Source organism: Aedes albopictus, chromosome 2 (genome assembly GCF_035046485.1).
Source record: "Aedes albopictus strain Foshan chromosome 2, AalbF5, whole genome shotgun sequence".
NCBI lineage: Eukaryota > Metazoa > Arthropoda > Insecta > Diptera > Culicidae > Aedes > Aedes albopictus.
Genome location: NC_085137.1, coordinates 427,866,607 through 427,880,886, shown reverse-complemented (window position 1 = coordinate 427,880,886; position 14,280 = coordinate 427,866,607). Strand labels below are relative to the sequence as shown.

The 14,280-nt window shown below is 40.1% G+C and overlaps 1 protein-coding gene across 1 annotated transcript in view; it reads left to right on the top strand.

The window, feature by feature from the left end:
- LOC109426568 (breast cancer anti-estrogen resistance protein 1) overlaps nt 1-14,280 on the top strand; it is a 291,334-nt gene that overhangs the window by 268,321 nt on the left and 8,733 nt on the right. The window contains exons 4-5 of the mRNA XM_019702100.3: nt 13,298-14,019; nt 14,086-14,246. Of these exons, the coding sequence (XP_019557645.2) occupies nt 13,298-14,019; nt 14,086-14,246 (883 nt within the window). The remainder of the gene's footprint in view (nt 1-13,297; nt 14,020-14,085; nt 14,247-14,280) is intronic.

The following is a 14,280-nucleotide window of genomic DNA, read 5'->3' as shown; positions in this document are numbered from 1 at the left end:
TGTTATAAGCTATATTCTGTAAAATTTTCAAGATGTGGATTTTCTCCGTTCCTGAGTTATGACCAATTTTGTGGAAATTTTCCAGATGTGTTATATGAGCCGTTTTCTTTGAAAATCATAACTTAAGAAAGAAGCACCGTAGACACATTGTTTTTGTGAAATCGTAAGCAAATTTTCTCATCAATTCAACAAAAACACACTTCTTCTTCTTCTTCTTCTTTATGGCTCGACGTCCCCACTGGGACTTGGCCTGCCTCGCTTCAACTTAGTGTTCTTAGAGCATTTCCACAGTTATTAATTGAAGGGCTTTCTTTGCCTGCCATTGCATGAATTTGTATATTGTGAGGCAAGTACAATGATACACTATGCCCAGGGAGTCGAGAAAATTTTCCCGACCGGAACGGGAATTGAACCCGCCGTCTCCGGATTGGCGATCCATAGCCTTAACCACTAGGCTAACTGGAGACCCCGACAAGCAAAAACACACAATGAACATTATTTTCCACGAAATTTTTCACTGTTGAAGAAAATCGGTTGGAAAAGTCGGAAAAATTATTTGGTTTTGGTCATAACTCAGGAACGGTGAAAAACCACATCTTGAAAATTTTACAAAATATAGCTTATAAAATTTCCTTTCAAAAAAAAATTTTTTTTTTTTTGATTTTTTTCGAGCTTTGAAAATAGTTTTTCCGACTTTTCCAACCGATTTTCCTCAACAGTGGAAAATTATCCGCACTATTATGAAGCAGCGCCTAAATATGGGTTAAATTATTTTTTTTCTTTATTTACTCAAAATTTTACCATTTGGAAGCTTTTCAGCTATTCAATCAAGTTTAATTTCAGAATGCGTTCTATGAAATTTTTTTGGCTAGAAATGTTATGTATGACAATCTACAATGAACACACGAGTATTATAAAGACAGCCAAAACTGACATTTCACTTTTCCAATTTGAGAGTTTCAAAAATAAAAAATAAATTCCTATGTCGAAAACCGTCCAAAAGCTTAACCCGGCCTTGAGTATAATGTTTAAAGAAAAGGAGCCAACATAATATTCATCGCATTAAAGGCATGATAACTGTCCGTAGTAGAATGCAGGATGTGGTTCCTGTGTTATTGATTACAGTATTCATCTCTAAGTAATGAAAGGGAAACACTCCAGCGAAAAAAAAAAGATGACGTCTCGCCTCGTCAGGATTCCGGATCTAACCGAACGACGAGACAGGAAAGACCATCGGACACGGATGTCATACCGACAATAAAAATGCAATAATAGTAAAAATATTAGACGACCACCAGACCGGAATGAATGAATATAGGTCGACGATTCTACCCCGGCCGGATGACACGGTCGGATGGGTCCCAGTCCCCAGAGAGGGGAGACTTGAATCACGTATTGATTTACTGGAGGAAAAAAATCCTATCTTCCTGTATAGCTGAATACGCAAACATTGGGAAGATTTGAGCTATTTTTTTTTGGTAATATAATTCAACATAACTCGAGGGGACCTTTTAGCTGATGCTTTCCGATACGATTATTGGGGAGAAATATCTTTCCTAGCTTGGAGAAGGATAATGCGAATGATTTATCTGACTCCAAATGATGGAATATTGATCAGCTTGGAAGTGGTCGATGTTCGATGTATGTTTTTCATTGATTGTGATTAGATGGCAGAAAAAGATGATGATTGTTAGAATATGGCCAGTAAAACAAGTAAGTTGAAAGAGGAAATTGCTTTCCTTACACGAATGAGTTAAATCTCGATTGATCGTCAATTCTATAAATTGTAACATGTTGAATTCCTGACCCGAATATCAATACATGATGTTATATGTTTAATCCATCTAGTAAAGAACGCAAATATACTTAAGACCTTTTCTGTAATAGTAACAAATATGGTGTATTTTTGCTGTCAGTTATCCAAACTTAACTCCTGGAGCGAAATAAAACGATGAATCTTAACGTATAAGGTTTGCTACAATAAGGAATGTACCTATCTTCAAGTTTCGAAATAAACAGGCATACACTGGCAAGCTTTAATAGGAAAAACAATGCCTTTTTCGCAGCGGACTGGGACCGACAAAATTAAGCATCTCCGGACGCGCATACATTGTTTAGTGAGATCATAATGAAATTATAATGATATCAACCCCTCCTGGTGCTGCCTTCATCTTCCTTCAACGAGTAGAAAATTCACCCTTTCAGCTAGCATAGCATAGCGTCGCATTGTGTTGTTATGAGCCATCATCGTGCATACAGCACACTTCGCTTCCATTCCCTTGCTGATCCGTAATGTAATGGAAAAATGTGCTCCATATTGCCCGTTTTCCGTGGTAAGAGTGTTGCCGGTTTCATTTTTTTAATTGTTGTGCCTAAAAACTTTTTGTTTTGACTAGCAACTTATACTCTCATAAAATACGCCCTTGCCCATCTTCTTCAGACATCGCAACAATTAAGCCAAGATTCCGTTGCTGGCAACACTGCATTGTTTGCGAAAAAAATCCACTCTTGCAACATCGGTAATTCACTTTACTGCCATCAACGATGCAAACGTACGCGTTCTCCCAGCAGCAAGTCATCTAACGGCCAAGTCACTTGAACGTTTCAACAGCCGCCCCCTCATTCATGTCCTCGTTTACCCTACACAGACTATGATGCTGAGCTGAGTTGATGTCCTCCCAGTTGATGCCACCATACTGCTAGCTACTCGTTTAGTGAGTCTAGTCCCATTCTATCGGTGACTTTGTCACCACATAACCGTGAGCCGGCCACGCCACATGAGAGTAGTGGCGGGAAAAGCCTGTCCGATGCGATGGTTACTGCTTGCGGATAAGGCTTCGATACGTATCTATTGCTCCCCCTGGTTCGTTGGGGCTGTTTTATATCCATTACAGCCTCAGACCAGGACCAGACTGATTCCTACCAACCACCCACTACAAGCTGGTGTTTCTATAACGAGAGGGATGTTTTCCCGTTATTCCTGTACCTAATAGTTTATCGTTTTCGACCGGCTGTCCTGTCTGCCAGGATGCACTACATCGCACTATTGTCGATGGGATCTATGGAGGAAGCTCAATCTTGACTAGATATTGTTCTATTGATAGGATGTGACGTGCTACATAAGGTTTGCTCTCGTTCGTATAGATTTATCTATAGAAATTGCATTACCACGTAGTAGCGCTATTTTTTTACAGATGAGCTTGCGCTAATTAATATTTGCACCTATATGCACGACACTATCCGTCATCGCACACACCGCACTCATGCATGCATCACTGCCCGAGCCGCACGGTCACCTGGGTTGCCTCTATACATTACCTCACCCAACCCGTAACACAGAGTTTAACCTCCTTTTCCCAAAAGTTTGTGCGTGGTATAAATGAGATCATTAAAACAGGTTTAAGAAATCGTCACCAGTACAACCCCTAACAATGAGCACTCAATGATTGGGATCGAGGGGTCTGCAAGAATTATTGTGGCTCTAACTAACGGGGGGGTCCATCAATTTGAGTAACCAAATGCATTTTCCTTACTTTTTTAGCGAGGACATTTGTAATCAGCGGCAAATCCTCCAACGTGCGTGCACTACGTCGGCGGGGTGAGCGTCAACTAGTGCACGAAGGAGGTTTAACAGCGTTGCCATGCTATTCGGCTTTCAGTCAATAACTTTTTCCACATGCCTTAGATAGCTTTGCGGACTTCGTAGAGTTGGTTCCTCGTAAAATTTCCAACAGAAATCATTCATCGATTTATTTTTAGGGGTTATGGGGCAACCTGTGGCTTTTTTTTTCTTTGAAAAAGTGATATTCCCCATAGTAAATCGTATGAAAATTAAAAACGGCTGGTGATAAAATATAGTTTCTCCGATCGAGCTGAAATTTTACACAGTTGATATTAGTCCAAAATGGAACTCAAAAAGTGTACACTGTACAGGAATAAAATGTATTTTTCTGTCCCATACTATTGGATATGTAGAGATACAATGTAGGACTCAGGGACTGAACCGAGGCTCTTCTGCAAACTAATCAGAAGCGTTAGCCACTAGGCCACCAAGTTCGTCATATCCTGCAAAAAGATCTAAGAAAAGCTTTCAGATATTCCGTCAAAGTTTTCAAAATTGTTTCAAAATCATAGAAAAAAAAAACCGTTTGACGCCGAGTGGTTAGCAGCGCCAGTCATTTAGGCGTACTGTAAGACACGGATAGTGGGTTCGATTCCCTCTCCAGTCGGAGCAAACTTTTCGTCAAATGAAAAAAACTTCATTGGGTCACTAAGCGTCGTACATGTTTACCGTTGCCTAGTATATGTTATGTTCAGTCGGTACAGTCGCTGGCTGAAGCCGGTGTGTAGCGTCTTTAAAAAAATAAAATAAAAAATAAATTCTCATGCCGGCATAAATTACCCCACTCTCGTAGATTAATTGTTTGCATTCCATGCATCGTCCCAGACGGTGTGGTGACGGCGAAACGTGTGGATGTAATTAGCAAATTTTAATTTGGAAAACTTTTCAACGCTTCCACGCGCCAACTACATAAACCATATAGGGCTGAAACATTCAATCTGCTTCTCTAACCCAAACCCAAGGAACTGTTTCATGTTGTAAAATAAATGGTACAGAAAAGTGGGATAAACACAGGGGGGTGTTGGTATGCAATGATTTGCTATTTTTCCTGGCAAGGCGTCCCCCATTCCCTTTTCTTGCTACTGGCTGGATAAAAGGGTTTACTAAAGGTTTTTGGTGTTGTGCAACAGACATTCCAGCAGCAGCGGTTGAAACCGTACGGAGTAATTTTCACTAATTACTTCGGGGTGCAGGAGCGTATGTTTTTGTGCTGTGTTACTGTGCAAACCGACTGAGCCAAGAAGTGCAAATCTTGGTGCAAATAAATTTCACAGCTGCGCTTAAGCACTGTTGGGGAATAAGCACATTCGCCGATTTTCTTCGTTTTTGGTAAGTTATGGAAAAAAAAATTAAGAACAATCATAACCATAAGTGCTGTTTCTCTGAAGCTTTAGAATACTTTTCAATTAAAAGAACTACACTATATTACGAAAAAATAATGAAGCACTACAAATGCATATTAGAAATATGACATCTATAGTGGAACACTACAAATGCGTATTAAAACAGAACATAACCCTAATGGATAACACTTTCCGATGACAGGATGACAAGGTTTCATTAATGTTGTTGGTCCATTAGTCAATCCTGTAATCGTATTTTCTCTGCCAGCTTGCCTTTTGTTTGCAGCATTAGGTGCTTTCATAGCTTGAGTTTTTGTCTAGGATTTTCTCATCCTAAGGGGGCACGCTGAATCAAATTATAGGGTAATTCGCCAATTGTTGAACGGTTAGTACTGGCATTTTTGTTTTCGTTTGTTTTTCCGTGCATAATTACACTTAAGTTGAAAAATATCCAGTGAGCGTCTAGATCCACTCATTCCTTATACTTCCCATTTAATTTGTATTCTCTTAAATTCCATTTTATAAGAGAAAATAGAACATTTGTATGAGAAGTCTGTAATCCAAATGTTGAACACTTTCATAAGCAAGCTCATCCTAATGTTGGACGATTCTCGCCAATTGTTGAACGGGTCAAGCTTTGTTCTTAATTGATGACGTATAACCCGACATAAACCTATCATTGACTTGTTTATATTTTGGCCACCAAACCCAACATAGACCCAACAGTTATCCGATGTGAGTCCAACAGTGGTCCAACATTTGATAAAATTTGACCCGACTTTGACCCGACATCCGATAATTTTTCACTCTGGCGGAATTTTTTCCGGGTTTTTCGTGTTTTGTGCCCAGTTAGTCATTTGAATGACAATTCATTCAAATGAGGGAGCTTCCATAAATTACGTCACGCAAAAATTGTCCATTTTATACCCTCCGCTCCCCCTACGTCACACTTGTTGTATGAGACCTCTGATTTTTTGTAAGCGTTGTCGCACTTTACTGGACCCCCCCTTCACTCTCCCCTCGAAGCGTGATGTAATTTATGGACGTTTCCATAGAATCGCTTCCCATTTGAAGAAAGATCTATTGGACTGTAATCGTTTCAGACATAACTAAATGCAAAAAATGGCTGAAATGTTTTGACTACAGGCGAAAACGACTGAAGAAAAAACGCTTTTGAAAGCGCCTGAAACACTCCTGGAAACACTTGGGACCCACTGAACCCCCTAGAACACCCTTGGAACGACCCTGAAATCATGTGGAAACCCGTGAATCGCTTCTGAACTCCCCTGAAGCGTCCTAAAATACTCCTGGGACCGCCTTAACAATCTGAATCCCTCTGAAAAACCTCTGTTCAACAATTGGATCCTAGATACATAATGATAGTGTGATAAGAAAAATATTTATTTCAAATGAAATTACAATTAAAATGTGATTTTAAACAATGTTAACCTGTTAAGGACATCCTTCCAGTTCCTGTAACTATGGCGTCACTTTGATATTTGTGGTCGATTTGCCAGCAAAGCTTATTTCGTAACAGCAATTTCTTAAAAATAATCTTAAGAATTGTGCACTTTTCGTGTCATCAGCGGCTAAAAATTTTCAATCGATATTTTTGACGTAAAATTTGTATAATTTTGTAACTTTATTGGATCAATATCATGACACACATGTATACGCATCTACATCATACGTTTACGTTGATGGAAAATTGCTTAAGTTAGATTTATAATTATATTTTGAGAAACTGTTCAACATTTGGGTAGTGTTCAACAATTGGCGAATTACCCTAATATAAGACGTCTACAGTTTGATGTCTCTGTTAAGGAAATCTTCTAGTTAATATCAGTGCCGAAATAACCTAAATGTAGGCCATCAATAAGAGACAGATGATATCTCAAGATGCTCTAATACTCCGGAGTACTATAAATGCGCATTTCACATAGGGAAATATTAACAGGTTAAAATAGAACACGTAACACAAAAATAAAACTCTAACAAAAGTAGCTGCATAAGAGATTATGGAACAAACATTCGGAAGAAAGCTCTTTTAAGCTCTTATCCAGCAAAAATGTTACTTGGGTAAGCGGCCTTCTCGAGATTGTCGTCCGCAAGGTGCTTGTTCAGTCCACTACGTGGACTCTGGACCATCCATAAATAACGTAGTTTTACATACAACAGCAATGATATATATCTCTTATCTCTTATGCAAATGAAATCAATATCACATTTTGATCTTCATATCAAAATGATAAATTGAAAATCTAAATCAACCGCATTAACGTGAACCACCTGTACACAAATCACAACAAAAACAATCCATTTTCCTTTTTCCAACCATCCCATCATCAACGTTCCCTCAGCCACCACCCCACGGATGAGTGTTGTTCACATCGGGCGCATGCGCCCGGAAAATCCTCACCCACCCACACACCCACATCGTGGAATATGGACAGAATGGAATTTCCTTCTCTACTCAAGGGAAATGCAATCACTATCCTGACGATACGAGAAGGTAGGTGAAAAGTGGTAGCCAGAAGCGGCCACTTTTGATTGTATCAGTCTCGCCGTCAGTCGGTTCCTAGACAATCACGAGAAAGAAGGCTCGTCCTCGGATCCTTGCTGGGAAGTGTGCCTATTCTGTTATTGGTAAATATCCATTGCTTTTGAGCTTTTCGTGAACTTAAATTGTTGAAGAAAACTGTGAATTCACTGAAGATCTGGAACTTTTCATATTCTTCCTTGAATCGAACAAATAACAATCAATTTCACCGCTCCCGGAAGTAGTGAAAATCCGAGCCTTTGCGGAGGAGGCGGAGGTACAATTAAAATCAATCTGTGTTCTCGATACATATCCTGTGCGGCTCATGAGTGGAATTATAGTAGCGAAAAAAAAAAGTTCATTAAAACTATTCTGGTAGTACCAGTCAGTGCTATGCCCTGAGGAATAAGGACACTCGTTAGTGAAGACTGACTATACATATAGTGGAACTAAGCTGCTGTGATAGACAGGACTATACATCAAACTAGGCATATATTTGATGAGATGGTGTAGTTAGTGTTTTCGAGAGCAATGTCTGTAGAGAAGCACATTGCGGTCTTGATAGGGAAAAAGTGATTTAATTTAATACGGTTAAGTGATAAATAGTATACAACTTACCAATTTTGCCAATTAAGTGTACGTGCTAAACGAACCAAAAATAAAACGTTTTTGAATTATTGGTTTTGTAATGGATGGAAGCGGATTTTACTATAATCGAACTCTTAAGTGATTGACCTTCTGAACAACTTTGCCGAAGACGACACTTTTCTATATGCTTTGGATCACGAGATAAAAAAGTCTAAAACCACAGACAAACAGACGTATCACTTGGAACAAAATGCGATGAAAATCATCGTGACGATCATAATCGCCCAATGCTAATTATGATGTGGTTCGCAAACCCACTGAGTAGATGGCGGTAGTGAGCAAACGTCAAACAGGAGCAAAAGCGATGCGAGCGCCATGAGCGAGCGATTTGCGAACTACGGAATATTTGAATAATCCGTTAAAAGGGGAAATGATGGGAAGTGCGTAGAGTGAGACGTCTGTTTGTCTTTGCTAAAACTTTACTTGAAAACTAGCGCCACCTAGCGGTGAAATCACCACTTAATTGGTGAATAACCAGAATTATCTTGTCCTTCCGAACAAATTTGTTGAGGATGACACATTCTATCTGTTTTTGTTACCGAGATACAGAGCTCTAAAACTTTACTTTATAACTAGCGCCACCCAGCGGCAAAATCGCAGTGTTTCCAAGATTATTATAGTGTTTGGGTATTTAATACATTGGGGCGAATGGCATTCGGGCGTTTTACATTTCTATCAGTTTTGTATCCCGATATAAAGAAGTCTAAATCTACTGGAAAACTGGCGCCATCTAGCGGCGAAATCACCAACTAATTGGAGGATGATTTTGCCCTTCTGAACAACTTTGGGCAAGACGACACATTTCTATCTGCTTTCGTTACCGGGATAGAGAAGTCTAAAACTTTGCTTTATAACTAGCGTCACCTAGCTCCTAGATCTCACCACCAACCAATTGAAGAATCACCAGAAGGTTCTTGTCCTATTCAACTACTTTGCCGAAGACGATTAGATTAATCAAAAATCATCAATCATAATCACAAAAAATATTGTTTAATCATTAATCAGTAATCATAATCATAAGAAATTTTCTTAATCAATCATTATTCATTCATCATAAAAAATGATTCACCATATAATATATATCATCTAATTTGAATTAGTTTAAATGCTGTTCTTAATACTAAAACCTCTTTTATGTAGGTTATTTCTATGCAATTTCATTTTAGGTATGCGTCTTTTTTATGTCCTGCAATATTGTGTATATTTATAAAAATGTAATAATGACGGTAACTATGGCAACAGCGGATAGGGGGCATTTATAGGGACGAGCAAAGGTTGACTCAGGGGGTTAAAAAAGGTTTCAGCGGGGTACCAGGAGATAGCAGGAGGGTTTCAAGGAGGTACCAGGAGGTCTCAAGAGCGTTTAAGACGGTTTTAGGGTCCCCTCAGGGGGGATCAGGGATTCTAGGAGGTCTCAGGAGTGCTTCAGGCGGCCTTAGAGAGATCTACGGGAGTTCTGACGGATCTCAGGGCCGTTTCTGGGGCATTCCATGGCAAACCACAGCGCACCAGAAGGTCTTCGGGAAATTTTAAGGGGGACTCAAGAGGTTTGAAGGGGTATCATGGGTGTTTCGACGGATTCAGGAGGTTTCTGGGGATACCTTGAGGTAAAGGTCATTTTAGGGAGTTCTAGGGGCTTTTAGGGGGTTCAGGGCCCTTAACGCGGTCTTAGAGGCGTTTCAGGAGATCCAAAGGGATTTCAAGGGAATATCTGGAGATCATGCTGGGGTTATTGATATTTGGAGCAGGTCTCAGGGGCGTTTTCGGGGTCATTTCAGGAAATATCAGAGGATTTTCGGCGGGTTTCAGAGGTGGTTTCATGGGGATTTCGGAGGCTTTTCAGGGAGTTTCAGAGGTTTTGCGGTGGGTTCAAAGGCAGTACGCAGGCGCTATCGGGGGGTTCAGAGTGTCTCAGGTGCGTTACATGAGGCTGACGGGGTTTTCAGGGCATTTCAGGAAATTTTGGAGTTTTGGAGGCGTTACGGATGTGTTTTCGATGCAGGTCTCAGGTGCGTTACATGGGGTTTATGGGCGTTTTAGTTGCTTCGGGAGGTCTCTGATGCGTTACATGGAAACCGAGGAGATTTTGTGGGATTTCTGATTATTTTTGACGAGTTTTAGAGTCGTTACGTAGGCGTTTTCGGAGCTTCCGGGTGGTCTCAGATGAATTACGTGGGGTCCGTGGGGGTTTCAGGCGGATTTGAAAGGCGTTTCATAAAATTTTAGAGGATTTCAGAGACCTCTTGATGAAACCCCTTGAAACGCCCCGAAAATGCCTTGAAACACCCCTGTAACTTATATAAACTCATTGAAACGCCCTTGAATTCCCTTAATTCCGTTTCAAATGCCCCTGAAACCCCAAAATTTACCTGAAACTCCCCTGATATGACCCTATCTGAAATGCTTCGATACGCCCTAGAAACCTCCGTAATCTCATTGAAACGCCCTTGAAATCATCATAATCAATTTGAATAAACTCTTAAGGCAAAACTGGATTTCCTCACTTTTTGGTTTATGATTTTTTATAATATAACGAAGCATTATTTTTAAAATCAGTTTTCGTGCACATGTAGAGTATGGATCAAGGTATCTCCTGATTTTTTCTCCAGGTGGAAAATGTTTTTCGTTTATACAGAAACCGTTTTTAAATGAAATTTCACAAAAAATGGTTGCTGCAAAGACGAAAAACATTTTCCACCTATAAAAAGTTCAACAGATACCTTGATCCATACTGTACATGTGTCCGAAAACCGATTTTGAAAATATTGCTTCGTTATTTTATAAAAAATCAAAAACCAAAAAAAATAGGCAAAGCTTCCAGTTTTGCCTTAAAACCCCTTTGAACACCTCTGCAACTCTCTGAAACGTTCTTTATACCATTGAAATGCCCATACTAGTTCTTAAAGTGTTCCTAAAATCGCCTAAAACAACCCAATGAAACACCCCTGAAGACCCTTGGAACTTCCTGGAAATTCTCTTGGCCCCATCTCAAATTTCCAGGAGCAAGATCTGTTCTGGCGAACTACATTCGCTCATTACAGCCCTGACTTAAGTTATGCACAAATAACCTCTTTTTTAAGCCCGTTTTAATGTATGCACCCCCAGCCAATACAGAGTTACATTTCTAAGGCTAGTTTCCACTTTGTACGTACTGAACAAAAAGATAGAACAAATAATGGTCAAGTATGTAATGATTCCACTTCAAAATTACTTGAGCAGTTCGCAGGCGGCAAGCAAAGTGTAACATCGCTAATATCTCCCATGCAATTCAAATGGAGCTGCCACTTTTATTTTCGGAAAATAGCCCATTATTCTGTCTATAATTCCGTAAGGAAAAGTATTGCTTCAGTTGTCCAAAATACTTGCGGAAAAAGGAGGAATTCTACTTGAGCGCTCTGCTTGGGAACAAGAAACTATATATTTGAAATTTCTAATAACCCAGATTTATTTTTCATTAATCATTTACAGTTTTTTGTGACTTTATAACTAATCATGATTTTTAATCAATTAGCCATTTTTAATCATTAATCATAATCACTAATCACAGATAAAAGCAAATTTAATCATTAATCATAATCATTAATCATCCTAAAAATCAAATTAATCATTAATCTTAATCATTAATCACAGAGATTGAAATTTTAATCATCAATGATTAATCATGATTAAATTTTTCGTTAATCATGGACGCTCTGGTTTGGACTAGAAGCTATGAAGTTGAACTCCTTTGGGAATTTTGAAAACCCGATTGGATAACTCTTCAAATATAGGATCATCCACGTCAAAGTCTGAGTAATCTCTGATTGCATTAACAGTTTAAGCTTAGGCCCCACCAGCCAGATGACTAGGTTTAGCAAACTTTGCAAACTGTGGCAACACTTTAAGCGGCATGTTGGAACTTTGCCAAGCGCGCTAAGTGTTATTAGACCACAAATGTAGTTGCTTGAAGTGGGTGACGAGGTACATAAGTAATATTACAGCGTGTTTAACCTTTATTGCAACATTTGAGGCACCCATTTGACTAAATCTAGGAATACATATTAAACTTTAATGTCGAATTATATGGCCGATTACTCAGAGGTTAAATCAAAACAAAACTATTCTGAAAAGTTCTATTGAAATATAAGCTATATGTCCATAAACCGCGGACGAACCTATTTCAGAAGTCGTCTCAGGGTCCGCGGAGTGTATCATTGAAAAAACTTGTAATAAGTCCTTTTGATACTACATAAGTGACCCGATTTTGTCAGTCCCTTTTCGAAACACATTTTTTACTCTCCTCGAAAACCTAAAAAACTTTTCAAACTTTTTATCCCTCTATGTTCTGCTTTTAAGCTGTAGTTTGATGATAAATATGAATGAATTGGATGAAGTTTAACCGTAATATAACGAGAGCAAAAAGTTTGTCGCAAAATGGGGCTGACAAAATCGGGTCCTTACTGTATCGCTAAAGCTAAAGCTAGATAAACTTCGTCCACTTTTTCCCGGTGGATAAATGCTTTTTGAGGCTCATTTTCCAAAGATCCCATTCTAGGTTAGAGAGTCAAAAACTTATTGAACTATTAATGTGGAAATATGAAAATGAACAATGCTTAAACGATTTGCTTTTGCCATAGTAGAAAATTACTCTACAATTTTATTTTTTTTTCAATGTGCACAATAAAATAATAGTATGAACTCACAAATTCATACCAATTCATACATACACAGCCTTGTATCCACTATGATTTCTTTTCATTTTTCGTATTTTGTCCATGACACTGTTTTAAAAGTCAATTATTTATCCAAGAACAATAAAAACTTATTTTGGATCCAATGATTAAATTGAAAGTCAGCATCGATGAACCAAATAGATAAATTGCAGCAAAAATAACAACGATAAGAGCACTTGCCTTCTCTCAGGGGTACAATAATTGTGCTTAGAAGGAATAGCACAAACAAATTGCATTTAGTTTCCTCCTCGGAATGCTTCTAGCAGTGGAACTATCGTCTATGTTTTCCAAAGCATCGGCATTTATTTATCTTTGTCACCTGTTTCTGTCTGAAAAGTTTATTCTTTACAATTCTACTCCATGAAAAAGTTGGCCTCTTACCTATCCAGTAATTAACGGCTTCCCTATTTTCATCTCATTTCCACCCCTTCAGGTTCTCACACCCCAGAAATGCGGCGACGTGTATCTGTATGATCTGCTACCGACGCCCACAAGAGGAGGCAGCCCCTATCAGCATCATCAGCATTCCGCTTCGGCCGACGCTCTCGACACATACGACGTCCCGAAGCCGGCGGTCCCCATCAACTACGACACACCGCGAGCGTGGTCCCGAACGCCACCCTATTACGCCCACCACAATCCCCACCATTCGCCGCACACACCGAACTACGGCCACCCGCCCCACCATCATCACTTCAGCTACAGAATGGAAGAGTCCTACGACATCCCCCGACCGGTTAACAATCTACTTGCTCAACAGAACCTCACTCCGAGCAGTTCCAATTCTTCGTTGCTCACCTCGGACAGCTTAAGTCTGTCCTCATCGAACAGGTCTTCCCTGGCCAACATGCCCGATTACGACGTGCCCCGGAGAAACCCGGTATCCATACGATCCACCCCACCACCCCCACAGCATCCCGCAACACCCCACTCCCAAACCAGCGGCATCTTCAGCAGCAACCACTCGATGTCCATATCGTCGTTCTCCTCCAGCACCAGCACTTACGATGTTCCTCAAACCCCGCTTCATCAACAGCAGCAACTGCTGCACCAGCAACCACCGCCACTGCCATCGAAGGAACTTCCGCTGGAGCTGTCCTCGGCGCTGGAAACCCTCGCCCGATTACAGAATGAAGCCACTTCCGCCGTTTCAAGGTAAGATGCGTAATTCTCGGGAGGTCTTATCATCAGGTTACTAACACGTCTGCTTCCATTCCGTAGACTGCTTGGTTTCGTCTCGCCGAACTGGAGGACGAAGGAAAAGCTGGATCCGATTCTGATGGATCTCAAGTTGGCCGCTGTGCGGCTCCGGACTGCCCTGCACGACTTGGCCGAGTTTGGCGATGGTGCCCTCGGCAATGCAACCAAAGCGGAAGATAAAGGTACGATACACTCAGCTTCTTTACACCTTAGTTA